At 64.1% G+C, this 27881-nt stretch overlaps 1 protein-coding gene across 3 annotated transcripts; it reads right to left on the bottom strand.

Moving 5' to 3' along the window:
* Positions 1-1892: 1892 nt before the first annotated feature.
* On the bottom strand, positions 1893-27881 carry PRDM15 (PR/SET domain 15; the record flags this gene model as incomplete). 3 transcript variants are annotated; one of them, XM_084231083.1, is made up of 23 exons in its annotated part: positions 1893-2378; positions 3098-3304; positions 4137-4217; positions 5192-5367; positions 5697-5780; positions 6016-6147; positions 7140-7259; positions 7432-7511; positions 7962-8125; positions 8836-8970; positions 9623-9754; positions 10133-10227; positions 10947-11114; positions 14026-14113; positions 14460-14554; positions 14649-14830; positions 15790-15919; positions 16932-17156; positions 19221-19322; positions 25682-25934; positions 26383-26536; positions 27353-27446; positions 27845-27881. In XM_084231083.1, 23 exons carry the CDS (start codon positions 27879-27881, stop codon positions 1893-1895), a joined length of 3420 nt encoding a protein of 1139 aa, XP_084087209.1. The 3 variants fall into 3 exon arrangements, with proteins under 3 accessions (XP_084087209.1, XP_084087208.1, XP_084087210.1); XM_084231082.1 differs by having other exon boundaries at positions 10947-11180; XM_084231084.1 differs by lacking the exon at positions 19221-19322.

A 27881-nucleotide genomic window follows, 5' to 3' on the forward strand; every position in this document is an offset into this window, starting at 1 on the left:
ACAAAACACGCGATGGAGTCTTCCTCTAGGCACAAGAACGTCTGTAAAAAAATAAAATTATGATTTAAAAGGCCTTTATTTCACTGGGAGGAGGAATAAAAGCTAAACACTCGCAGACGTCGACCGCGTTGGGCGAATTTCACTCGGTCATTTGCCCTTTACATTTTGCTGATGCAAAAAGAAATGGTCAGTGATTTTTTAAAAAAATAATCTTCGGAACCTGGGCGTTCCTGATGACTCCGTGGGCACCTGGACCCTTGTGTCAGGAGAATGGAGACCGTGTTTTAGAAAATATATCACCCCTGGCCCAAGTTCTTTCAGTGAAAACTATAATGTATAAAGCAGTTAATTATATACATAAATAACATAAAAATAATTATCATAAATAAAAAGTCAAAGTCTCCCACTGGGAACGCAGGCGCGGGGGCGGGAGTGCAGGGCTGGGCTGTGGCGTGGGGGGGGGCCGGCCCGAGGCAGGGAGGCGGGCATCGCCGGGCCCCAGCCTGGAGTCTGCAGGGGAAGTGCTGGGGGGGCTGCCTTGGGCCTCAGGTGACAGTGATCGCTGAGGCCTCGTTCACCGCAGTGGACTCACCGGCAGCCTTTCTTCGAGGTGCTTCCCAGACCAAGGTCTGGGCTAACGGGGGCTGAGGACACAATAAGGCAAGTGTTGCGTTTTGGACAGTGTGGAGGGGCCAGGAGGGCACAGAGCCACTTCCCTCCTTACACCCCGCTCTGTCTCCCAGCCAAGTAGGGGGGCGAGCCTGGAGGCCAGGGCACCCACACCTCTACCACCCCCGCCCCGATCCTGCCACCCCACCCGCAGGACACTGCAGCATCTTCGTATTTCAGAAAAACCTGCAGCATCCTGGCATGGCAGGGGCCAAGCTCACGCGGCATCTTTATAGAAAACTGGTCTCGAGACACAACCACCTTTGGAAGCAGAGTTTAAACAGAAGCAAGCATGGGTTTCTGGCCTGCTGTCCAGCTCGGGGGACGCCGGCCGAGCCCCACACAATAAATACATCTGGATGGCAGACGACCCTGAGCACGCTCGGCCGGCGCCCCCGCGAGGCCCCGCCTCTGGGAGGCCGCGGCCGGGCCCTACAGTGCAAACGACTTCAGCAAGTTCGAGGGGAACACAGACGCGGCACGACACGCGACATCTGCTTGAAATCAGGCAGCAAGGAAAACCCGAGACTGGAGACCGACTCACAGGCTGTTGTGCAGAGGCCTCTGCCTGCGCCGCGGCCCCCGGGACCCCGGCCTGCCATGACCCCGAGGCCGGAGGAGCGGCGTCTGCTCAGGGTCACCTTCTCAGTCCAGAGCCGGTAACACTTTGGACTCCACACAAATGTCAGGGAAGAGAACATGGAACTTTAGCTTCTCTGCAAATCCGCAGGGGGGATAAAAAGGAAAAAAAAAAAAAAAAAACAGAAACGCAGCCAGGAGCCAGGAGCCCCGCCTCGCTGCAGCCTGGGGCCCAGAGGCGGCCGCGACCTCACGTGACCACCGGGTTCTCCCGGGGAAAAATAAAACGGGCCACGAGTGTTTCTAAAAACCTATCACTGCCTCTGCGGCTCCTGCTTCTCTTTCTGCTTCACGTCCCCAAACCCCACGTCTACCTAAGCCCCCGAGGGGAGGTGGGCGCCACGGTCCAGGAGGCAGGCAAGCGTGGGGCCGCTCAAGGTCGCAGCTGGCGGCCAGGCCCGGCCTCTCGGGTCCAGCCGACAGGCGGACGCGTCTGGGCGATTTGGAGACAATCCTGCCCAGGCCGAGTGAGGCTGATGTCGCCCTGGACGGTCTCTCCCCCTTTGTTTGGTATCCAGCGGACCAACCTAACAACCACAGACAAAATGGCTCTCCCGCAGGGTGTCTGAGGTCGTGCGGGGCGCTCAGTAGCTGTACATCTGCTGCTGCTGCTGCTCGGCTGGCACCTGGGGCTGCGCGGGCGGGGGCGGGGGCGCCTGCGGCGGCGGGGGCTGCAGCACGTCCGTCTGGGGCACCGCCCGCCACGTGAGCGGCGCCGGCTCGCCGCTGAGCTGGTTCCCCAGGGGCGTGATGGAGTTGACCAGCGTGGTCAGGTTGATGAAGTGGGCCACGGACTGCGGGTTGGAGGCTTCGGGTTGGGGGTGCAGCTGGATGTCGTTTTGGCGGTTGTGCAGCATGGCGGAGCCGCTGACGGTGTCAAAGGTCACGGTCAGGATCGAGTTGTCCAGCTGCAGTTGGCGTTCCGGGGTGGTGAGGTGCCCAACGGCCACCGGCTGCAGGTTGGTAAACTGAGTCCCGGCCGCAGTGGTGATGGGGGTCACGGTGATGTTGGTCAGGCCGACCGAGCTGGAGGGAGTGGTCACGCTCGGGTCGCCCAGAGTCACCACCACCTGGAGGAGACACAGGCGCGTGAGACAGGCATTTCCGCAGAGCCAGGAGCGCGAGGCCCTCCCCGCCCTGTGCCGGTGCCCAGCCCCGGCCCGGGAAGGGTGTGCAGGTGGAAGGCCCGACCAGGAGCACCGTCGGGGAGGTGCTAGCGACAGAGGCAAGACGCAGAGCCCACCCAGACACCGTGAGCAAGAGCCGAGGAACAAAGGATTTGACTCGGGAAGAAAAAGGAGAAAAGGACTTTTCTCAGGAGAGAGACCGCCTCCCCTCCGCTAGAGGGCTGTGGGCAGGTGAGGCCCGACGGGCTCAGGACGAGCAGCTGCGCCAGCACGGCCTCCAGGCTGCGCTCACGGGTGGGGGGCCAAGGCATAGGGGCGTGGGCTCCCACAGAGTCACACGGGGCCTCAGAGCCTCTGCGTGGAAGGCTGAGCAACCCTACGACTGCATTAAAGGCAGCAGGACTGGCTCCGGAGGGTCCTGCCCACCCCCACCTCTCCGAAGCTCCTTTGCTCTGCAGGGTCTGGCTCACCAGGTGCGCCAGCCACTCCCACATAAAGGACCCCACGGAGGCCATTTACAGTTCCCCCAAACTGCAAGCAACCTGCTCCCCGCGGGGCGTGGCGGTCAGCGATGCCGGTGGCTCCCAGTGCCCGCATCCGGCATGGAGCAGGGCCCAGCCCGCAACGTGGAGCCGCTGGCCCTGGCCGGGCACGGAGCGCACCTGCTGGATGCTCTGCACCGCGGAGTCCGTCTCATCCCCCACGCCGCCCGCGAAGGGGGGCTCCTTCTCCGGGAACTCGCTGAAGGTGGCATCCTCGGGCCCTGGCGCTGCCGCCTCCTCCGGCTTCTGCTTCCGCTTGTGCGGCCTGCGGGTGGCCTTGGCGTGCTTCCCCTCGCCCAGCTCCTCCGGCTCCAGGCCCAGCTCAGGCTGCGGGAGAGCCGCCCAGCACCAGCCAGGTGAACGGCCACATCCCTCCCAAGCCCATGGCCCAAGCCTCCCAGCACCACCCAACAACCCACAACCAGGGCTGGCCCTCGGGCCACTGGCTGCCCGGGAGCCTGACCGGCCTTTGCCGCCCAGCCGCAGCGCCAAGACCGGGCAAGTCTCTGCGGGCCTCAGGACTCTCTTTTTAAAGATTTTACTTATTTATTGTTACATAGAACTGGGGTGCGGGCCAGAGGTGCAGGGGTGAGGGAATTCCCCAGAGACAGAGTGGGGAGCAGAGCAGGCGGATCTATTGAATCCACTGCTGAGGGGAGCAGCGGGGAGTCAGGAGAGGTCAGCTGTGCCCTGTGGGTCCTCCCTGGCCGGGGATCGAGTTCAGGCTGCAGTGGCTGCCGACAGCTTCGCAGAGCTGAGACTCAGCCCCTAGGCCACCAGGGAGGCCCTTCGGGTTTCTTTTTAAGGCAGTTTATACAAGTCCTATTAAAAGCCACATTTTGTGCTGAAGTGTAAACCTCTGAGCAGCCTCTGGGCCTGAGCGGGGAATGGCCACGCCCCAGCATGACTCTCATGCCCCAGCTGAAACGAACTGGCAGCAGCAGCGAGCCCGGATCACAAGGGCTCAGCCGCGAGGCCTGGCCATCACCCGCGGGGACAGCAGCAGCCAGCCGTTCCAGGGGACCCACACTTCTCAGCACGCAGGGCACAGGGCAGGCCCCAAGAGGCTGCTCAGGCCTGCACCACGGCACGCGTCCTCTGCAGCTCCCCAGACCCCCGCCCGCCCGCCCGCCCGCCCGCCCGCACCGGCTGCACTTGCCTGCACGATGCCGATGGAGGAGGCGTCGATGGTGGTGGTCTCAGGGAGGTGGTCCAGGTCGTCGATCCTCACAGCCAGCACCTGCAAGCAGCGAGTGCCTGAGCCCGGGCACGGGCGTCCTGGGCACTGCCTCAGAGGTTTTTTCAGATTCCCTTGGGGTCGCCCGCCCCATCTCCAGTCCCCACGGGGCTCTCCCAGGCAGGGGCAGTACATGGGTGATGGGTGTCCTTGGTGTCCCCACCCCTGCCGCCCGGGCTAGAGACCGCTGCCTCCCCTTCTGCCTCGTGCTGATGTGCTTTCAGCAACGGAAGCCCCAGCAGACCTGTCACCTCACCCAAAGCAGAGCGGGGGGACACCGTGGGGTCCCACAAGAGGCCCCTGAAAACCAGTGAGCCCCCAAACACAGTACCTTTCACCTTGATACAGGTACAGCTGCGATTTGATGATGGGGTGCCCCCACATCCCTCCGCTCCCCGTGCCACGCTGAAGGGTACTCAGCTGATACCCTCACGCGGAACCCCCCACGTGCCTCCTGCATGGCCGGGGGCCGACACTGGGCAGACCAGGGGAGGGGCTGCAGGAAGGAGCTGCGGTGGGCGGGTTAGCCGAGGGCAGTGAGAGGGGTACGGTGAGGGCAGCGAGAGGGGTATGGTGGCCGTGAGGATCCTCCCCCAGGTCTGCAAACACCCTCAGATTTTTGTCCCACTCAGGAAAGCGCAGGGCACACATGCACCGCGCCATGGGTGTGGCTCAAGGAAGACCAGGAGTCACCTGCCACGCACACAGGGCGCAGGCGGGGCTGCCTGGAGGGGAGCAGCAGGCCCAGCCCGGGAGGTCCAGACTCACGGGGAAGCGGATGGCACCACTGAGACCTGCGTGTTGTGGGGCCCCACACTGAGCAGCAGAACCCACAGATGTGTCCGTCACTATCATGACCGCCACCACTGCCACCGCGTGACACCACTGCCACTGGGTCTCGCTGGCCACCGTGGCCAGCCCTACCACGTCACACTCGGGGCAGGAGGGCGCGGGCCGGATGGGCACAGGGCGCTCACCTCGGGGTGCTTGCGCCGCATGTGCCGGCTCATGGAGGCCCTGGTGGACACCTTGGTCCCGCACAGCTGGCAGCTCTGCGCCTCCACTTTGTCGTGGGTCAGCTGCACGTGCTTCTGCAGCATGTACTCGGTCACGTACTTCTTGTCGCACACGGAGCACGTCCACTGCTTGCCCACTTCCGCGCGGAGAGAAGAGAGGCGGGGTCAGGGCAGGCCGGCCAGGAGGGGGCTTCACCCTGGGCGCCCACTCTGCGGCGAGGGCCCCCAGGGCAGCTGCGGGACCACGCCCAGCCCGGGACACCCACGGGGCCTCCTGTGGGGCAGGGGGCGCGGCCTGGCTCAGGAAAAGAAGATTCAAGAACAGAGTCTTGAGAGCGGTGGTGGGCAATGTGCGGGAGGCAGGGCCACGGTGACGGCCCGAGCCCTCCAGGAAGGCGCCTACAGGCCTGGAGAGCTTGCCGGCCGCCGGCCACCGGCCAGGCCCCGCCGCGCTGCGCCCGCTCACCAGTGTGGATGAGCTTGTGCGTCTCCATCGTGTTCCTCTCGCTGAAGGTCTTCCCGCACAGCTCGCACATGAAGTCCTTGATCCCTGCGGAGGGCAGCGGCGTCTCGTGGGGGAGCAGCCACTTCCCAGGGCCGCACACAGGCGGGATGCCCCACCCCACCACAGCCCCAGGAAGCCCCCCAGACCACTCAGCCCTCACGCGGCCCCCAGGATGCCCCAGGACGCTCCAGGACGCTCGGCCCTCACTGCCCTCACAGCCACCGCCCAGGAAGCCCCCAGGTCCTTGCCCTGCCGCCGGCCCAGCCCCAGCGCCGCTCACCCGTGTGCCGCTTATAGTGCTTGAGCATGTTGACCTTCTGGGCGAACCTGCGGTGGCACTCCCTGCACTCATACTCCTTGATGCCCTTGTGCAGCTTCATGTGGTGGCGCAGCGCGTGCTTGGTCTTCATGCCTGCAGGGCCCACGGTCAGACCCGGTCCAGCCTCTCCCAGAGGGCAGGCTGCCCAAGCCGTGGAGAGGGCCCCCTCGTGGCGCCCCGGCGGGGGCTCTCAACCTGCCTTTCCCGCAGTGACCAGGTCACGCTCCGCTAGAGGAGGCGGAACAGGCGAAACCCACCACCTGGGGTGGCTGCCGCTAAGCAACACACGGTCACAAAGCCCTGACACGGCGCAGAAGGCACCAGCCCAGGCCCCGGTTCTGACCCGCCCGCCCCTGCAGTGGCCGGCCCACCCCACCAGGACAACGTCTGCCAGCGACGCTCAAGGCAGCCAGCGCCCCGGTGGGCCCTAGGGCTCTCTGGGGCTCTGTGTTGGCCTCCAACACACTGACCACCGACTTTGGGGAAAATGGCCGGTTTTCAAATACCCGGGTTCCCAAACCTGGCATGAGGCCTGCCCCCTGCCAGCGTAGGGCCTCAGCAAGGCCCCCGGCCCCCAGACCCGTCCTGCTATGGGAAGTGATTCCAGGGCAGGTGCTTCCTGGGCCTGGCGGGGCCTGGAAGCCAGGCGCGCGCACTGCCCCCTGCTGCCCAGGGCACCTCACTGCCCCACAGCCGCGGACGCCCCGCAGGCCAGGGGATCCCAGAGGAGGAGGCCGTGTGCTGGACACGCCCGCAAGTCCTTCACGTGTAAGAGGGCCTGGGACCCCACAGGGCGGGATCCTGTCCCGTTTGGAGAGACAGACGAGGGCGAGAGCTACCTGCCCTCCTAGGAAAAGACCTCTAAGGGGGACTAAAGTCAGTGAAAAGCAGGTGTGGCAGGAGCAGCTGGCACAAGCCTTGGCTCCGCACACGGTGAAGGTGACAGAGAAGGAAGAGGAAACACCGAGGGGGCATGACGAGGCGTCAGAGCCAAGGAGGACGTCACGCAGCCAACGCCGCAGGCTCTGGGCGGAAGAGCGCCCCGCGGCCGACCCCGCCTCTGCGGGCCGCCCCCGCCCGCGCACCTTTCCCGCACTCGGCGCACAGGTACTCCCGGACGTTGTCGTGCACGCGCATGTGCTCCTTCAGCATGTCCTTGCGGGCGAAGGACTTCCCGCACTGCTCGCAGGCGTGGCTCTTCACCCCTACGGTACACGTCCACCGTCACGCGGCCGCCTCCCGCCGGCGCCTCCCCTGGCTCTCCGGCCACGAACGTCCCGAGGCGGGCAGGGAGGGCCGGGCCGGTGGAGGGTGGGCAGGGAGCGGGCTGGGGGAGACGGCGTGAGCCCCGCCCAGGGCCCTGCCCGCCGGCCCCACCTGTGTGGATGAGCTTGTGCCGCTCCAAGTTCCCGATGCTGTTGAAGATGCGCCCGCAGATCTCGCAGGGGTGGATGTACCTGAAAGCGACCCAGGCTCAACCGCGTTCCCCCGAGCCGCCTTGCAGCAGAGGTGGGGGGAGACCAGGACATTCGCCCCTCACAGGCTGACCTGCCTCCCCTCAAACTCCCACCACGAAGCCCAGCCCCAGCAGCCCAGAATCGGGCCTCCTGTGGAGAAGGGTCTTCCCAGGGTGGTGGAGCTGACGAGAGGCCACCGGGTGCTGCCCCGGGTGGCTGTCCTCACGGCAGGAGGACACAGCTCAGACGAGCACGGAGGGAGGGTCTCCTCACCCAGGGAGGGCCGAGAGGTCCCAGCCTCTGAACGGTGGCACAGGCCACCGAGTGCCCACACGGGGCTGGCACCCGGGAACCGCATGTTTGTGGGGACGGGCACGGTGGCAGCAGCCAGGCCAGGGGCTGTGTCACGGGAAGGTGGCCTCCCCGGCCGCCGCAGCACAGCAGACTCACTTCTGCACGTTGGGGTCGGGCAGGTTCTCGCGGTGGATGACCATGTGGGCGTGGTAGGTGGCCTTGAGTGCAAAGCGCCGGTGGCAGATGCTGCAGCCGTGGCCCTTCTCCTTGTGCACCTCCATGATGTGCTTCAGGTACTCCTTGCCCCGGCCGAAAGTGAGCTGCGGCACAGCAGGTGCTGCTGACCGCGCCCAGGCCAGGCCGACTCGCGGGGGGCCGAGAGCACGGACACCCAGCCCCCTGGACTGCCGGCCTCCTGTCCAGACCAGCCCCAGCCCTGGGCCCCTCTGCACCCCTCCACCTCCCGTCTCTCCCACGCCCGGTGGCCCTAATGGTCAGCTGTGCCCGCGGCATGCGGGCCATATGCATAGAGGCCTCGGTCCCTGCCCCTGACAGGCCACTGGACCTTCCGGGTAACGAGGTCACGGGGGCTCCGCTCGGACAGCAGCAGCGAAGGGGAAGAGCTCAGCCATCCGGGAAACCAGCCCCCGCACCAGGCCCCTCCAGGTGTGTGAAGGGCTTCAGGCCTTGGGAGCAGAGGGACGCCCCCGCCTGTGGCCACCACCTGCATGGACAGTCGCTGCCCCGATGGCCACATTTCTGGGGAGTGTGCCGTCACAAGACTGGCTCTGAGAGGAGGGGCTGGGGACAGAGGTGAGGCCCACAGAGACGGCCCTTTGGAAGTGACGTGACACGGGGGCTTCCCGGACCTTTGGGGCAGCGCCGGTACCCCAGCCGGGGCTCCCGGGTCCCGCGCTCGGAGCCTCTATGGGGTCCCGGCCTCCAGGGTTCCTGGCCTCGGGGTCCCCGGCCTCCGAGGATCCCAGCCTCTGCAGGCTCCGGCCTCTGCGGGCTCCCGGCCTCCAGTTACCTGGCACCTCTTGCAGCTGTACTTGTGCGGCTCTGAGTCCGCGCTCTCGTCAGAGTTGTCGTCGTTCTCCTCGGAGGAGATGCCGATCTTGCCAATGAACTCCTCCCGCTGGTGGTCGTCCATCAGCGCGATGTCCTGCGGAGTCACACGCGCCTCCTCACCTGCCCAGCCCAGCAACCACCGACCCGTCCACGCAGCCGGCAGCGGGCTCTGCCCCACGGGGCGTCCGGCTGAGCCTGCGTCCTGGGACAGGCTCCCTCGGGGCACCCTGCACCCCAGCCAGATGCGCCGCAACACCCTGGTCAGGCCTGGGCCTGGGCCGCCTCACTCCCAGCCTGACCGTGGGTGGGGTGGGCTGAGCGACCCCAGGCCGCTGTCCCACCCCGAGGGCCCAAAGCCCCCCTCTTCTCTGCACAAGGCAGAGAGCAGCTGATGGGGGCCGGCCCGGACGCCCCTGTTCACACAGGCAGTGGCCACCGGTGGGGCCGGAGGGCACCCTGTGTGGAGGCGGCTCCCCACCCACTGGCAGTGGCCTCCAAGGGTCTGGCCCAACCCTGGCCACCGCCCAACTCTAGGGGAGCATCAGGACGCGGAAGGGTATGTGGGTCCTGGACAAGCCACTCCCCGCCACCCCCAAGCACAGGCCTCAGGCCTGCTTGCTGCCCTCCCCTCCCCCCACGGGCTCCCAGGACTCCACGTGCAGGAGGGGAGAGAGGGCAGCGCTCTGAGCAGCGCGGCCGAGGAGGACCCCCTGGCCCGCCCGGGAGTGGGCACCACCAGCCCTGACCTTGAAGTGGACGTGGATGTGGTCCCTGAGCACGTCCACGCGGAAGAACTTGCGGCCGCAGATCTCGCAGGTATACTTCTTGTCGCCGTGGGTCAGCAGGTGCTTGTTCATGTTGCTCCGGCAGGAGAACACCTGGACAGACGGACAGCAGGGCTGGTCACCGGCAGGCCCCCAGAGGGACCACTCTGGACACAGCATGCTTCCCCCAAGTTCAAGCCTGACAGCCCAACCCCAGCTGGCAGGCAGCCCCGGGTCTCAGCGGCCTGCAGCTCCCCACCGGCCGCCCGCTCCTCCTGGGCACACGGCCTCGCCGGCACGCGGGGACCGGCTCAGAGAGGCAGGGGAGGGCGTGGGCAGGGGCGCCCAAGGGAACAGGGCCCACTCCCAGGACCCACCCCGGCGGCAAGAGGCCAGCGTGACTCGGGTGGGGCGGGGGCCCGCGGCCTGGGGTGGCCGAGCGTCTCCAGGAGCTCCTCCCCGGCAGCGGGGGCTGCACCGCTCAGGAGTTACCTTGCCGCACACGGGGCAGCCCGAGGGCTCCTTCTTGTAGCGCACCAGGCTCTCGCCACTGCTCTCCAGGTCCTCCCGCTTCACCCGCCGCACTCCTGCAACCCACCGCACGGTCAGCGCCCGCCCTGCTCGTGGGACAGCCGGCGGGATGCCGGGGTGGGAGGGCGCGGCACCGCTGCGGCTGGGGCTGGGCGGCGGCGCTTGGGGGAGGCTCTCGCCCCGGAAGCTTGGAGAGGCGGGCACCGGGCTGCCCACCTCGCAGCGGCAAAACACGCGCCCAGGAGGGGCACCTGCGTGCCGGCTGCGGCCCAGAAAGGCGCTTGGAGCTGGCCATGCGCGGGGCAGACGCTTGCTATTAAAAAGCTACTCACTGACCCTGGCAAACAAGTCAGCCGGACCCAGGGCGCGACGCCGGGTAATAATAATTCCGCACGCTGCTGGCACGCCTGCCCGGGACGGGCCAGCGCTGAGCAGCGGGGAACTTTCAAAAGAGAGCAGGCCCTTCTCCAGGTCTCTCTCCAACGCTGACCTGTCCCGGGACATGCCCGCATACCAGAGGGGGCCGCAGAGCTGGGCCAGGCACGCCCTGGCAAGTCGGCGGGCAGACCCGCGGCGCCACCGGGCACCCGCCCCCCGTCGCGGCGCCCACCACAGCGAGAGTCAGCGGCAGCATCACGTCCGCCGGCCGCGACCGGGCCTCCCCGCTCCTCCCCAGCACCCGGCGCTCCGGCTGCCCCTGCAAGCTTGGGCCCCGCGCACCCCCAGCGCTCCCCCCGCGGGCCTCGCAGGGCGTTGCCAGCGCCCGCCCGCTCACCCTCCAGGTGCCGCCGCTGGTGGTCCAGCATGACGTCCTTGCGGTAGAACATCTTGCTGCAGACCTCGCACGCGAACTTCTTGTCGCCGTGCTTCTTCTTGTGCTTGGACAGGTTGCTGTTGGTGGAGAAGAACCTGAAGCACATCTCACACTGGAAGGTCTTGTCATCTGTCCAGAGGGAGCACACAGCCGCGCTTAGGGAAGACGGTGGCCCAGAGCCAGGGGCCGCGGGGCCTGGCAGGGCCAGCCCAGAAAGCACCCGAGGCCCCTGCGCCGCCCGCCCTTGGGGCATCTGGGCTCAGCGCCCCGGAAACGGCCCTGGCCACCCCCGACGAGGGACTGGCACCGCCTGCCCGGCCACCTGGGAGCCACCTGGGAGCTCTCGGGCCTCACCCCAGAGGGGCCTCGGCCAGTGCTCCCTGCTTTGCTCCCCCACATCCCGCTCCTCTCATGTGCTCCCCTGGCCACTCTGACCCCTCCCACCCCCTTGCACTTGCCAGGACATACCCTGACCTTGATCCGGCACCTCAACAAGCCCCCGAGGGAGCCCTCCCTGCAGATGGGCTGTGCAGCCCCTCATGCCCACCATGCCCACCACGCCCTTCCCTTTCTCTAAGGCAGGCACAACCACCCCAGTGAGGCCCCCCAAACCCCGCCCCACCCCAGCAGCCGCAGCAGGTGCTTCTCCCTCAGGAGTCCTGTCTGGCTCTCCCCCCACCTCCACCCTCTACCCCCCACCTGCACCCCTCCCACCCGCAGTTCACACGCGGCCCCTGCGGGGGAGCTGGGCTGGAGCAGAGCTGTTGGGACCAGTCATCACACCAGGGACAGCCCCCCAACCCCGTTGCCCTGGGGGTCCTCCCTGATAGCTCTGAAACGCAGTGACCATGAGGGGTGTGGGCGCAGGTGACCCTGAAGCAGGGGTGTGGGCGCAGGTGACCCGACCCTGGGGCCTGGGCCGGGGCACAAAGGCTCGCCGCTCAAGGGCAGACAGGCCTGTCCACAGGAGTCACGGCAGCAGGCCCGCGGGGCAGAACCCCACACCGAAGCTTCCGCCCCAGTCCATGGACCTTGGCCTGCGGAGTGCCCACGGAGACGCACCAGGCCTACCCACTCTCCCCGCCCTCCCCCGGGGCGTCCCACAGTGCAGGGGAGTCGGTCCCGCCAGCGCGACCTCAGCTGCCAGGTGGGCCTGTGCCTCTGACTTCGCTACTTTCTGTTTTGTTCGAGTCCCGGAAAGGACCCGTTCTCCTCCAGGATCGGGGGGTGGGTGGGGGTGCTCACCGCACCTTGTGCACCCAACAGGACCTCCCACCTCCAGCGCCACCCTGGACAAGTCCTAGCACGTGTCCAGGCTTCCCCTTGGGGCAGCTGGAGGGAGCAGGGGGCGCAGAGAGGGACACCGAGGCCCTTGGGGGAGACACGTGGGGACATGGCTGCTGGTCCTTACAGAGACGCTGGCAGCCGTCACCTTGACCTTGAGGTGGATTATGGGGCACATTGGGGTTCTGCGTTTCTCCTCCTGTCCCAGTTCTCGGGGACCTGCCTAACCCTCTCGCGGTGGCGCCTTGGTGGGAGGCACCTTAGACTCGTGGAGAGCATCAGGCCTCAGTGGTCCAGCTTTGGGACAAGCCTGTCTGGCTGAGCAACTGCCCATATGGGGAGGGTAAGTTTTGGAATTTTATTGGGAAACTATTTCTGGAAATCCTCTCTCTCCCCCTCTCTCCACCAATCCTATTAAAGGCGATCACACCAGTAGTCGGCTTCCTTTGCTTCTGTGTGCACGGACGGCTGGACCCTTTTGGAGCCTGGGCCACTTTACTGTTTGGGATCCCTGGACTCCCCTCAGTTACATGCTAACAGGCCAGGCAGGCGACATCCCAACAACAGTCAGCTCATCTGTCCAGAGCTCAGGTGACTCTAATCAGTGAAGAGCTGGGTGGAAACCCCAGGTTTGGGGGACACAGGATGGGGGCACAGAACTCAGGTGGCAGCATTCTGGAAGCTTCCAAGGCCACTTCGCATCACGGCCATGGCCACACTGCTGGAAAGCTCACCCCGCCACTCAGCACCACGGGAGCCGGGCCTGAGGACGAGCCTCAGAGCCGAGCAAGGACCACGCAGGACGGTGGCTATGGACGCTGCAGGACACGCGGCACCTGCGCAGGAGCCAGCAGGTACGGGCACAGGGTGCCGGGAGACCTCACAGGCCACCGGGGATGGGACCACCTGGGGTCACCAGGGACAGGGGTCTAGCAAGGCTGAGCTGCCCACCTAGCGAGCGCTATTTCTAGGAGAAGGGGGGCACCCAGGGAATGCAGTGTTGGGCTTCGAGGTAGAACCAGGGCGGTGCCCTTCACCTCGGGCACAGGAGGAGCCGGGGGCTCGGGGGAAGGCAGGAGGCCCTGTGGCTGCCCCAGCCCACGGGGGTTTCTGTTTCAGCTAAAGACATTACAGGTCACTGTCGTATTTGTTACATCTCTAGCCTATTGTCGTATCTTGTATCTATTGTTTACGCCGTCATATTTATCACCCATCACTACCTCCATCTTCTGTCGTCCCCGTGACACCTACTTACTTGCCGTCTCTCACATGCGTCCTCCATCACACGCTGTGTCATCTACTGCCCTGCCGACGCCATCTGGCACCCGTCACATCCCCCTGCCCTGGTGCCCACTGTCTGTGCTCTCCCGGGCACGCCCACGGGCTGCGCACCCAGGACACCGGGCTGAGACGCCCCCAGGCCCGGAGCGACCCCTCACCCAGGCCGGCCCTCTGCGCGCCCAGGCAGAGGAGGGCAGCAGGCGACAGGAAGGGCTGCGGCGCAGCAGGCGACAGGAAGGGCTGCGGCGCCGGCGGGAGTCGGGGAAGGGAAGCTGAGGGCCAGGGCCGCTCCCCTCAAGCCGTCCGCCAGCTCTGCCCTGCCCCTCCGCCGGTCCCGGGCCCAGCCAGCCTGCACTGCCGTCTCGTGAGTGGGAGAATCCGGGGCAGGCTGAAAGTGAGTCTGCTCCCCGAATGCCCCCAGGCACCGCGCCCGCGTCCACCCAGGCCACACGCGGAGGCCGCGGCGGTCCCTCACCTGTCCTGCAGTTGTGGAACTCCAGCGCGCTCTCGATGCGGAAGGTCTTTTCGCAGGTGCCACAGCGGTACCTGTACTCGCCGTCCACCTGGCCAAGGGAGGAGCGTGAGGGGGGACGCCCGGAAGAAGGCCCCGCTCCAGGCGCCAGCCACTTCCACCAGCAGCTCTGTCTCCCTGCAGGCCTGCTAGGCGCAGGGCTCGAGGAGGGCCTCGCTCTTGCCGGCCCACTGTCCCAGGAGGCCCCGCATGGACAGCCTTGCCCGCACTGTCCCCCCCGCCCCCATCCCAGCAGCGCAGGCCAGGCCAGGGCCCCTCACATGCGCCCGGCACCCGGCCACCGGCCCCCTCAAGCTCGTAGGAATCGAGTCTCCGCTTCCCGTGGTGCCCCGCAGTCAACTGTCCCGCGGGCAGCCAGGGCGGGCGCCACCACTCACCTCGTTCCTGCTGTGCTTGTAGGAGACGTGCTGCTTCAGGCTCTCCTTGCGGCTGAACAGCTTCGCGCACTCCTCGCACTTAAACAGCTTGTCTCCTACAGGCCAAGTGACAGAAGCCGGTCACCCCCAGACAGGTCCCAAGAGGGCTGCACCTGCAGCCAGGCGGGACGGGGCGGGGGCCGGGCTCACCGTGCGAGCGCACGTGCCGGCTGAGGTTGCTGCTGTTCTGGAAGACCTTGCTGCAGACGCTGCACTGGTACACCCGCCGGTGCTCCCCCAGCTGCCGGGCCAGCTTCCGCCGCATGCCGTGCCGGCTGGAGAGAAGCAAGCTCCTCTTGAGGGTGAGGGCGCTGCTCGGGTGATGCGGGAACCTGCGGCCGGGCAGAAACTGTTCAGACGCCGCCGCGCTGGGGAAAGCGCAGGACGGCAGTCGGCGTGGGGAGCGCCTTGGGGAACCTTCCCAGCTCCAGGGCAGGAAGGAGGGGCGTGCTTCGGCGGCACCCCCAACTTTTCAGGGGCGTCTAGAAGGGAGGGGCATTCTGAACTACCCTGAGGTTTTCTGTTCTCGCTGTGGCCACTAGGAAGCTCTGTGTCCAACTGCACTGCTCCTCTCCCTGGCCTCGCTCTGCTTTTATTTTCCTTGAATCTGACTTTTTAAATGTCTTCTCTTTAGTAAATGCGTTTCTGGGGGTAAATCACCAAATCCCTCTGGCAGTGGGGCGGCGTGGAAGTAACCAGCAGGCAGCGCTGCTTCTGACATGACGCGTCTGGTTCAGCATTTCCACAGCCCCTGCCCCGGCGCACGGGGGTGACTGTAAGGGATCCCCAGAGAGGGCCAAAAACTCACCTTCAGCTTATTCAACGTCAAAGAAAAACTTACATAAGAAAAACACAGAATCCACCGTGCGGCCCCACTTAGGTGAGGGGCCGAGGACGCAGGCACGTGCCGTGCGCCATCGTGGGGTCCGAGCAGAGGGTGGCCAGGCCTGGGAGGCTGGCCAGTGGTTAACGGGGACAGAGCTGCAGGCTGGGGGTGGGAGGCTCTGGCGGTGGGTGGCACACAGTGAGGGCGTGTTTAAAATCACTGAGCTGTGCGTTTAAAAAACGGTAAAGACGATAAATGCTTGTGATGTGTATTCTATCAGACACACGGGAAATTGCTAGCTATGTCACAGAGGATGCAGGGCTAAAGTTCTGGCTTCCAGAACATTCTGACTGCCTCCTGAGCGTGTCTGTTTCCCACCACAAGAAATAAGCCGCCTGTCGCCCAGGCTCCAGCAGGGGAGCGCGCTGGCTGCCCCCCAGGGTGGCGGGAGCCCCCGGGCCTTACTTCGGCACTGGGCTGGCGTCGCCGGCGCTGCTGGCCAGCTTCCCCAAGACCAGCTCCATGATACGCTCGTCTGGGGCCGCGGCCACAGGCTCGTCCGGCGGGACCTCGGTGGTGATCTCTGCCACTTGCTCTGCGAGGGAGAGGACACAGCGTCACACCGCAGGGACAGCCCCCAGCAGACCCTGGGCCACCCGCATGGAGCGTGGGGCCCGCTGAGGGCAAGAGAAAACCTGCTGGGTCCGGAACCCACACACCTGCCTATAAATACATAAGAAAGCGACCTGCTGCTCTTAGCCCCAAACTGGAGTTATAATTTGTGGCTCCTGGGCCTCTCCTGGTGGCACAGGCAGTTGAGTGCAGCGCTGTGAAGCTGCCCGCAGCCTGCAGCGCCGGTCCAATCCCGGCCGCAGGAGAGGGTCCCACATGGCGCGCAGACCTCTCCTGCTGCCCGCTGCTCCCCTCAGCAGTGCACTTCAGTCCTTCTGCCTGTTCTGCTCCCAGCTCTGTCTCTGGGGAATCTTCTCACCCTCCCGCGCATCTGGCCTGTACCCCGGTTCTAGTATAAATAAATAAATCTTAAAAAAAAAATAATTTGTGGCTCCTTTCAAAGCTGTAACAGGCACAGCCTCACTCCCATCCCCTTCGTGCGGCCGACAGAGCCTCTCAGCTTGCAGGGACCTTCTGGTGTATTAAGTCAGTTCTAGTGAGATTTAAAAATAGTAAGACTTTAAGTGGGGAAGTCATCTTGAGTACATTCCAGAGCAGATGACACCTTCAGACAAGGCAAAACAGCAACCCAGACTGGGACAGTCAGGCCTCAGGTTCTCCAAAAAGCCATTAAAGTGTGACTACAGCCAAGCGGCCCGTCACAAGGTTGATGTACAAAAACCTGTTGCATTTTTATATACAAATAATGTGCACGAAGAAAAAGAAATTAAGAAAATAATTCCATTCACAATCACATCAAAAAGAATTAAATTCCCAGGAATGAACCTAAGGAAGTGACGCCCCCACCTGCAGGCTCCTCCCCGGGACCAGCCCCCATCCCCCACCCACCCTACCTGCAGGCTCCTCCCCCCTCTGGCCCCACCTGCAGGCTCCCCCCAACACGTGCAGGCTCCTCCCCCCTCACCGGCCCCCACCTGCAGGCTCTTTGCCTTCAAAGATGACTAGAGGTTGCTCGGGTTTTGAGACTTTGGGTTTTCTCCCCCTTCGAGGCTTCTTCTTCTGCTCTTTGGTGGCACCTACGCTCTTGGGGGTGGCGGGAGGCTCCGCCCGGGGCACATCTGGCTCCTTCTCAGGGGCTGCATCGTGCTGGCCGGCCGGTGGGAGGTTTTTGGCTTGTTCCAAGTGACCCAGCAAATGCTCTGCAGGAGAGAAGCAAACGCGCCAGGACTGTGAGGCCTGCGGTGTCCACTGCGGCCGCGCTCTGTCTGCGCCGCTGGCTCGCCTGCGCCCCTTTCACAGGCAGGCAAGCTTTATTCTGAAGATGTGACATGACGCACCTTCAAAGAGGGAATTACGCGACAAAAGGCTCCCCACACACAGGTCTGGAAGCAGCAGAACAATGCGTGCACGGGGACCCGCGGGGGGCCCAGAGGCCAAGTCCAAGGCCGCGCCCGCCCGGCGCATCTGCGCCCCCGGCCGGTCCTCCAGCAACTCCCGCAGAAGATGGGCACAGAGCTCACACTTGAGGCCCTGAGCGCCCCAAACACCGGTCGCCTGCACTGGGGCCCCCTCCAGCGGGGTAGGGACCACGCCTGGGCCAGAAGGGCTCTCTCCAGGCTCCAGCGCCGCTGAGGTCCCCACGCAGCAGCTCGCTGGGGGGCTCCTGCCGGCCCTCCTCCCCAGGAAGGTGTCCAGTGCTGGGCATGGCCGGGCCGTGTCCTCTTCTCCGCCACTGGCTGTCCGGGGTCCACCCCTTTCTGCTTTTCTCCATTCCTGTTCTCTTCACGTTCAGTTTTCTGGAAGGTTCCTCCATGTCAATCTAGTGCTCATCAGCCAAACTTAATTCTGCCGCTTGAATTTCCAGCTATTCTAGTCTCTGATTTCTTCTTAAGCTGCAAGCCTGTCTTCTCTCAAGGGGGCAGCGACAGCTCTCACCTGCGCAACCTGAGCAACCGTCGGTTTTGGTTTTGACTTTAGTTTTTTCCTTCTGACTCGAGTGTCCATTTCTCAGGACAGTTTGTTCCTGCCGGCCGCGCTCCCTCTCTCATGCTGGGAGTTTCTTCCCACATCGGCTGCTCCTTGACACAGGCTTCCCTCCGGCCCAAGGGCGCAGGCGCAGGTGGGCCCCCCTACGGGTGGGCAGAGGCTGAGCGGCTGTTTCAAGGGGGGGTCTCCCAGCTCCCCGTGGCAGGGGCTGGTCACTTTCGCCAGGGGATTCGACCCCGTCCACGCTGGGTGGAGGCTGCTCCGGCGGAGGCTGCAAGGGCCCTTCTGTTTCAGGCGCAAGACTTCCCGAGTCTCAAGGGCCCCTGGAGGGCGCCCCTATGTTCTGGAGCAGTCATCCGACAGAGCGGGGCGGCCGGGAAGCCAGGGGTGCGGCCACTTCCACACAGACTCAAGCCCCTCCCCCCCGACCTCCCCCTGCCTCCTGGCTCTCGGGGAGCTGGCTGTGGTTCTCTCTGCGGGTTCAGCTCTCCGGTCTGCTGAGTGGTTACCGTTTCTCCAAACACCTCCCAGCTTCTCAACTCGCCTGTGGCCCTGTGCTTCCCCCTCTTGATTTTTGCCACTTCGGTGCAGCGCCAGCGGGGCACCAGGTGCATGCCCGCGCCCTCCCGCGTCCACCCGCAGTCTGCAGCGCCAGCCGGGCTCCCGCGGGACCGGGGGGCAGGGCAAGGCCAGTCTCGTGGCCACTCCACCCGTCCCAACACCGACCCATGAGTCTGGGGTCCCGCGTGACCCGCCTGGCTTGGCAAAGCATGCGCCAACCCCACGTCATGCACCTCTAGGTCCAAGTCCAAAAGCGGGGGGTGGGGGCTCAGGTTCGAAGTATCGTCTGGGCTGGGAAGTCAGCCGGCCTCCCAGAGCGCACGCTGCCGAGCCTGACCCAGAACCACACCCGGCCCCCTGCACGCACCCCGGAAGTGCGCCCCCTCCCTGGAGGCTGCGGCGTGGTGGCCCCCTTGTCACAGGCGGTCAAGGAGTGGACCAGTCGAGACAGGCTGCAGTCAGGCTTTTCCCCGTGACTGACCAGCAGTGCTGACCCGGCCCAGATCCCACGACCCGCCCAGGACCTCGGGGCGCCCCCGCCCCCGGCAGTTGTGAGGACACCCCAGCCCTTACAGGCCAGACCTGGGGTCCGGCCTTGGCACCCCTGCTCTGGTCGGCACCACCCCCACACCATTGGTTCCCAGAGCACAGAGCAGGCGAGGGGCTGGGCGTGTGGCCGCGGGGTGCCCTGCCAGGGCAGGCGCAGAGCCCCTTACCGTTCAGGAGCTGCAGTTCGACGAAGGTGGCAGAACACACTTTGCACGCCCACTGGCTGGGCTCTGAGTCCACCGGGGCGCTGCTTTCTGGGGTGCCAGCGGCTTCAAAAGATAAGAAAGGAAAGTCGGGTGACCCCGGCGGTCACAGAGCCCCGGCCCCACTGGGGGCACAGGACAGGACCGCAGCCACACCAGCTCATACCTGGATGCATTCAGGGCTCGTGGACTCCCCATGTTATAGGACAGGGAGAGGGGCAGCCCAAACCCCGCAAACCTGCCTATTCTAAATGGGTTCTGCCATCCGCCGCATCAACACAAAACATAGGAGACTTTAATGGGAAGGAACTTTAATAAAACTAGGAAACAAGACAGGAAAGGCAAAGAGTCTAGTTTCTAAATGAAGCACCCAGAGTTACCCATCCCCTCGTGGGTAAGAGTCCATCCATATGGGAATGGCCCAGAGCAAGGCCCCAAAGCCTGCCCCAAGTCTAAAGCGTCTTCCAGTGGGGACCCACAGCAAAGGGTCACAAACAACCGGACAAGCCCGGAAGGAAAAGAGCAAAATCAACATCAAGATAAAAGCTGCCAGGGCCTCCCCGGTGGCGCAGCGGTTGAGCGCTGGGTTGCGAAGCTGCCCGCGGCCTCTGCGGCGCCGGTTCGATCCCCGGCTGCTCCCCGGCCACCGGAGGAGGGTCCCGCATGGCGCGCAGACCTCTCCTGCCGCCCGCTGCTCCCCTCAGCAGTGTCCTTCGGTCCTTCTGCCTGCTCTGCTCCCCGCTCTGGCTCTGGTGCATTCTCTCACCCTCCCGCGCTTCTGACTGTGCCCAGTGCTTGTATAAACAAAACAAACAAACCAACCAGCAAACAAATAAATAAAGCATGCCTCTATAAAAAAAAAAAAAATTAAAAAAAAAAAAAGATAAAAGCTGCCATGGTCACCTCCCCACGGGTCTCACCCACATCTGTGTCACCCCGTCCACGACCAAAAGACAAGCAGTTTCTTCACGTGTCTCTAGGCTCCAGGCGCCTCCTCCAGGTCTCCTGGCTCCATCCTGCTTCCTTCCTTCCTCAGTCTCTTCTGCTGCTTCTCCTCTCCCTGCTCAGCTCCACCCTCGCTTGGGTGGGGCAGGGACCCTCCCCCTTTCCTGGGGACCACCCTGTTACACCCACATCACAGGTGGGAAAACCATGGCAGAGCAGCCCGAGCAGGTCTGTCCTGACACCAGGCACAGAGCGGCGACTTCCTCCAGGAAGCCAACCCAGAGGGGCCACACACATCCCTCATAGACTTCCAGAAAAGGGCACATCCTGCTAGCCAAGCTGGACCCTCAGTCTCTCCTGGCCTCATGGGATGAGGTGGGGTTACAAAAGGGCCCGTTGGGTGCCCAGGAGCACCCGTCCAACCAGCACCGGCAACAGACGGCTCGGCCGCCGCACCTGCACCTGCACCCCCGGGAAGTGCACTTCCTGTCCTCTTCCCTGTGAAGCTGGGGTTCAGCAGCCCTAGAACTGGGGGCTGCTGTACAGGCCAGGCCCTCCCCAAACATACACAGGAGTCTGAGGGCGGGAAGTGCCTGGTGTGCAGGGCAGATGAGAGCCAGCCATGAAGCAGGGTTCATAGGCTCCCCTTAAAAACATTTCCAGGGCACTGGTGGGTCCTCAAGTGGGGGAGATGAGGGTGTCAACAATCCCAGCCTGGCCCAGTCTCTCTGGAGCCCGTCTGATGGCTGCCGATGTGGCCTGGGGTCACCGCCCTCACCCCGCATTCACCCTGGCATTGCTGCAGCAAAACAGAACCACTGGCAGCCAGACCAGCCACACCAGGAAAGCTTCTTTCTGAATCCCAAGCCAGGGATTAGTTTGCAACAGGAAGAAAAAGATCTAGATCACGGCTAATTGTTTGAGCTCTCGTGCGCCCTTATCAGATAACAAGAAATGTAAATGCACTGGAGGTGGCAGGGGCTGAGGCACCGAAGAGCAAGTCCCTCTCCCAGCGCCTCCCCCAGGGCCTCCGCGGCTCCCAGCAGCTCCACACGCACCCTCCACCCAGCCTGCAGGGACAGGGGCGCCCCCCAAGCCCAACCAAAGCTTCTGCACAGGGGCTATGCAGGGGAATCAAGAGAAGAGGCCCTAAGTCCAACGGCCAGAGTCCTTATGAGGGGCGAGCAGGGGCAGGGTGATGCGGAACCCGCCCAGGAGCGAGGAAGGGGGGGTGCCCACACCACCAGAGGCTGGGAGGGGGCCTCTGACCCTCAAGCCCAGAGGGGGCCACCCTGGCCTTGACCCTGGACCCTGCGCAGACACCTGTGGTTTAAACCCTGGTTTGTGGGGCCCTGTTGGGCAGCCTCAGGGACCCAGCCCCCACGCCAGCTGGGCGTGCCTCTGTGGGCGTACAAGGCTCCTTTCAAGTTACACAGGAGCAGGAAGCTTGAAGGCCCTGGGGCAGGGGCACACCTGATGGCCTGGGGGCTGGTAACTGAAAGGTCCATGCAGGAAGCCAGAATGCAGGAGCCAACCAGGAAGCCCACCTGGGGGGCAGGAATCTGGATACCTGCCTGGAGGACTCAGGCAGTGAGCCTCCCCCCTCCCCCTACGAGTCTCCTCTCAGACAAAGAACCTCTACCTGCCCTACAAACTTTTCCCGCCCTAGGAGCCCAACTACCCACCTGACCTCTCCTCGCCCTATAAAACCCTGCTTCCCCCTAACAACGTGCGCGACTCCACGGACCCCGCCTTGGGTGCGTGAGGTCCGCCCGGGGCGCAATAAACTTTCCCTCCCTTGGAGAAATGTAGCCTGGCTCTCCTTGTCTTTACCGCGCCGAAGCTTTCATCTTGGTGCCGCAAACCCGGGAAGGCCGTGTCCCCTGGCGCCGGGGCCGCCTTCTCGTCCCTGGGACCTCTCCTCTCCATTGCAGACGCCTCACACCCACCACCGGCCTTAATCCTTGGGGTAAGTCACTGCCTGACCCTCCTTCCTGGGAGGCCCTCGCCTCTGGCTATCCGGCTCCTCTCCTGACCCCCGTACCGTGGTTGGCTGTTCCGTAAACCGTGGGCCCACGTCAGCCGACTCCCGTACACCTAGACCCTGGATCTGGGGACGCCCTTCCAGACGAGGTGCCCGAATCCTAGGCGCAACCGAGCGGTGGAGACGTCCCCCTCGCTTGTCTGCCTCTCTTCCGAAGGCCAGGATGGAATCGGGGGACGCCGCGATGCGGGGCCTGCGCCCCCGACGGCCAGTTCAGGTTCGTGGGACGCTGCGTCCTGACTCTGTGCTCCCGTTAGTTGGGAAAGGAGCCGACTTAGTCATGGGGTCTGCAAATTCCAAGCCGAGCCCGGCCACCCCACTGGGATGCCTTCTCTTAAACCTCGGTCCGTTGGGACTAAGGCCACAGAACACCCTAAGCGTCTCACCTTTTACTGCAACAGATAACGCCCTAAGCGTCTGGTCTTTCACTGCAACACTACGTGGCCTCAGTATCAATTGGACAATGGCTCCCACTGGCCCAAACATGGCACTTTTGACTTCTCGGTCCTTACAGACCTAAACAATTCTGTCACGGCAATGGAACATGGTCAGAGATCCTTAGGGCCAGGCTGTCTTTCTCTTGGCTCCGCCCCTTCCCTCCCTCCTGAAAACCTGCTGTACTTTCTAAGTCTTCGCCCTCTCCAGACCCTCTTCTGCATTCTCTAATCCTCTAGATTCTCAGTCTTCACCTCCTCCAGCTCCCCAATCCAGCCCCTCCCCCCTTTCTTTTCACCTCCCAGCCGCCACACCCTCTCCCTGCTGACCCTCTTCTCCCTCCCCGCAGGGAAGTGGGTGGGAACTAAAGAAAACGTTAGAGTCCATGTTCCTTATCTCTCCCAACTTGAAAAGCGTCTTGGCTCTTACACAAACTATCCCACTACCTACACCTAAATTTCATGATCTTACCCAAGCCTATGACCTTACATGTCATAATTACATGTTCTCTTCTCTTCCACCCTGACCTCTGACCTGTCCCCTAGCTGGTCTCCAACCGGCAGCGCCTAAACCTATAAACTTTCATAAGCTCTGAAAAATTACCCCGTCTTCCTCAAAGAACCCTCCTGACTTCCAAAGGCTGAAGACAGTCCTCAAACCCCTATCCGGGACCTGCTGACCATGGCCTTTACAGTATTTAACAACCGGGAGGAACGGGACAGGGCAGAGAGGGAACTCCGCAGTCGCCAGAAGGCTGAGCTTGAAGCTCAGGCCCTAGTAGCTGCCTTGAGACCGCCAGGCCCTGCTCCTCCAACGACCGCAGCGCCTGCTGCCCGACAGAGGGCGACAATGGGCCCCATGGGCCCCAACCGACTGACCGCCGCCAAAGCCTGCTTCAAATGTGGCCAAGAAGGCCACTGGTCCAGACAGTGCCCCAACCCCGGCCCTCCAGGACCGTGCCTCATCTGCAACGTCCAGGGTCACTGGAAAAGTGACTGTCCCTGCACGCCTGGCTGTGGTGGGCCAGTCCTTCCAGCCCCTGCAACTCTTGCCACCGGCGGTCTTGGGTTTGGCGGCTGAGGACTGAAGAGGCCCGGACTCATCGACTCCGATAACCTTCGAGGAGCCCAGGGTAACGGTCAAGGTAGCAGGTAAGTCCATCTCCTTTCTGGTTGACACGGGGTCTACCTTCTCTGTCCGCCCCTCCTATTCCGGTCAAGTTTATCCTTCTCAGGTCCTGGTTACGGGAGTTGACGGCCTTCCTTCTCGGCTCAGGACCACTGGTCCGCTCTCTCCTAGTCATGCCTTCTTGCCCCACACCACTCCTGGGTCACGATCTTCTGACCAAACTCAGGGCTACTCTCTCATGGTTCCAACACCCTAGCGCTGCTCTCACCCTCCCACTACTCCAAACATCTCCTCATCCTTCTCAGGACTCCCCGCTGTCTCCTTCCACCGTCAACCCCCTGTTCTGGAATATCTCTATCCTGATTGTCGCCACCCATCGTACCCCAGTCCTCATTCGCCTTAAGGATCCCTCTTCTTTTCCCTCTCACCCCCAGTTTCCAGTTTCCCTCACTCACCGTCAGGGTCTCAAACCCATCAGCCAACGACTCCTGGGAAAGGGACTCCTTACTCCTATCCACTCGCCCTGTAACACTCCCATTCTCCCCGTTAAAAAAAGCCTGATGGTTCTTATCCCTTAGTTCCAGACCTTCGCCTCATTAACGAAGTGGTGGTGCCTATCCTTTCAGTAACTGTGTGCTCGGCATCCCAGGGGCTGATCAGTGGGGCCGTGTTAACAGAACGGAGCCATGGGAGGGGGTGGCCAGTATCAGCATCAGTGGACTCATCCTCCCTAAGGCCCTAAATCCAGTTCTCAGTTTGACCCACCCTTTTCTCTGTCAATGAAAGGGCCAGATCTTGCAGTAAGCAGCACCCTGCACCCTACAGCCTGCTCCACCACCCCCACCCCCAGGGCGCACCAGGAGGCCCACCGAGAGCAGCTCACAGGGCCTCTTCAACAGGCCCTTTCACCCGGGGCCGGTGCGCCATGAGACACCAGTCGGATTTGCTTCTGCAAGGGATGCTCACGCACACCCCCAAACCCAGGAGGGGCTGCTGCTAAGTGGCAAAAACACTGGGCTGGTACAGGTTCAAAGCCCCCTCCTCACTGCCTGCACGGTGGCGGGGGGCCCTCGCATCCCTGTGACGGGCCACGGGGGGAGGTCCCTTCGCCTCCTCACTGGGACGAGAGGGTCCCCGTGCCTCGCTGTGCTCCACTTTCTCTGCCCCAAACTGTTAGGGGGAAAAGGCTGTCCTAAAGCTCATTCCATGCAGGCTTTGTGGACTCCACCCCACCCCAGGCCAAAGCCAAAGACACTGGGAACTCCACATCCCATCTCCACCCAAGGGAAGGTGGCTGGGACCTGAGGCTGGGGTGAAGCAGCCAGGTTGGGCTAAAGGCAGACACGTGGGCTTTGGGGGTTCCCCATTTTGGCTCCCCGCCAGCTCGCCGCGTCAGGCCAGCTCGGAGAGTGCCTTTGGGTTTCCAGGTCGGCGGATCGGGTAGGACGCATGAAAGACTTTATTTCCCTAGTTTCTCCCTGAGTTGTCCATTTTCCTTCTTTCCTTTTCCCTTGTCAATAAACCTTTTATTAACCCTTTTGCGTGTCTGTAGTAGAGTATTCATAAGTCCCTTGTAAGCGCGCGGGTGAGGACCCACAGCCAGGCAACCCGTTCAATATCGGGGCTGCTCTATAACAAAACCAGGACAACCTCAGACCCGAGAGGGCCAGGTAGGCACGGGCAGAGCTGGGAAGCCTCCTGGTGTGTCTGGGCACCCCCGTCCCGTGGGGATGCAGAGCTGCACCCCAGCCTGGCAGCCTCTGGTTCCGCCAGCAGGAGGACAGGACCAGCCGGGGGTCCAGGCCCTGTACCAGCCAGTTGGCCCCCATGCACCCCCCGCCCCTCCCCTGCAGCCTGGCCCTGCCTGGCCTACCGTGGCCCCCAGGGCAGGCCTGCTTCAGCATGGGCTTGTCCATCTTCTTAGCGTAGAAGGCTGCATACCACACGCGCAGCTCGGAGCCCGGCGGGATGTCCCGCGAGGTGGTGAAGTACACGTCGCTGCCGTGCTGGTAGGCCGTCAGGTTCTGCTGCTCGGGCGCCAGCGCCGGCCGCACCAGCATCATCCAGTTGCAGTCGTCCTCGTTGGAGGTGTCGAAGCACACGGGGTGCCCATCCTTCTGGAACACCTGAGGGCAAGCGGGGTGGGTCGGGGGTGAGGGGCAGGCCCTGGGGGCCCTACGACCACCTGCCCTCTCAGCCCCCATCCCAGCGGTCTCCTCTCAGACCCCTTCAGCACCTCAGGCTGTCCCAACCACACCCCTGCCTTCCTCAAGGCCCTGCAGGCTCCGCCCTGGGGTGCCCTCTCTGTGGTGCCCGCTCCTGTCCCCTCGGAGAGCCCTTCTGCCGCTGGGCAGCCTGCAGCCACCGGCGCCCCGGGGAGGGAGAGGCGGCTCTCCTCCTCTACTCCTGCGACATCTGATCCATTCCTCAGTGTGTGGCAAAGCTGAAGATTACAAACTCCTACCTCAACTTTCACGCTCTGAGGTTATAGAACAAAAGGAACGAGGGAGACGTCCTCTTGGATCGACAGAACAGTCTCTGCGGCAGGGGAGGGGCGGGGACGGCCCGCTTTACCTTCAGGGGGAACGCCGACTCCTTCTCCCACTTGGCGACTCTCCTGGACTCAAACGGGCCGAACTGCGTGCGCTTGACCAGCTGGGTCACGGCAAACACCCCCTCAGCCCCATCCTCCAGGCGCCTGATCTCCAGGTTGGACGGGAGGGACGACCTGGAAGAGCCGCCGGCCCTGAGCGCCCACAGGCCTAGTGTGGCACTCCAGGGCAGGGGAGCTAGAACAACCTAACGCTGCCTCTCGCCACCCAGCACGTGGTGTGGGGCGTTTCCTGGAGACCCCCCAGGAGTGAGCTGGAGCCAGAGGGCACCGCTCCTGTGCCCGGCGCCCTGTGTGGGCACAGGCAGCCCCTGCAGGCTGGCAGGGCTGATGGATCTCGGCGCACGGCAGTCCTGGGAGCACAGGACTGTCGAGAAGGTAAGCCGCACGAGAAAAGCTGGCTGGGACGGGCTGGCGGTTCCCGGAAGCAGCGACACCGCCCTCTGGGGCCGGGGCCGAGCCCTCGCCCGCGCCCAGCATCCAGCGGGCCGTGCCGCTACCTCCCCACCTAGATGCGGCTGCTGAGGAAGCCTCGTCCAGGCTCCAACAACAGCACCTGATTGTGAAGCCGGGCTCTGCCCACTGGTCGGCACGGCCCCACAGGGAATGTGGACGGCAAGCCCCGGCCTCCTCCCAGATCTGTGGGGTTTCCAGAGGCCCTGTAGCTTCGCTTGGTCTGCACACTCCCTGCCCCTGCCCGCCTGCAGGGCCTTCACTGCCCATGGCACAAACAGCCCAGGGCTGCGCCCCCAGGCTGTGCCAGGCAGACAGCCTGGTCCTGGGAGCCTGACCTGGGCGCCGGGCCTTCGCCCCGACCTGGGGACACAGACGGGCTCAGTCCCCACGCCCCGCAGGCCAGGGTCGCTTGGGCTGAGTCGGGGCAGGCGGCAGCCCCTGGGGGCCGACCGCCCACCGCTCCAGGCGCTCACTCACCTGGCCCTGCTCAGCACGAAGGAGTCCTTGACCATGACCACCGGGCCCAGCTCAGGACACTCTGAGTCGTGGTACTGGGCGCAGTCCTCGCACCCTGCCAAGAGGCAGCTGTGTGGGTGGGGCTCGCGGTCCCGGGAAGCAGGCCTGCCCGGCGGGGTGACCACGGTGCAGACACGGGGTGCAACGCCCCACCCGGGAGAGGCCCCACTCCATGGCGGGGCAGTCACCTCGGCCGTGGCCAAGAACAAGCCACCAGGAGCGAGAATAAATGAGAAGCTGCCCGAGGGACCCGCTCGTCAAGGCCCTGCGCCCAGAAATCCTTCTCAGCCCCGTCACTGTCCTGAGCCCCGCCCGCCCGCCCAGGGGCCGCTGCTGGGCTGTGAGCGGGCCCCGACCACGCCCCTGCACACGCGTGCAGTGAGTTACAGTGATGCCCGGACCGCGCTGGGGTGTGAGAGAAGCAGGAGCCCGCGGGGCGGCGGGGCCACTCACAGATGAACATGATCTCCTCGCTGACGTCCTCGGCCAT

This window comes from Talpa europaea (genome assembly GCF_964194135.1).
Source record: "Talpa europaea genome assembly, chromosome: 4".
Taxonomy (NCBI): Eukaryota; Metazoa; Chordata; class Mammalia; order Eulipotyphla; family Talpidae; genus Talpa; species Talpa europaea.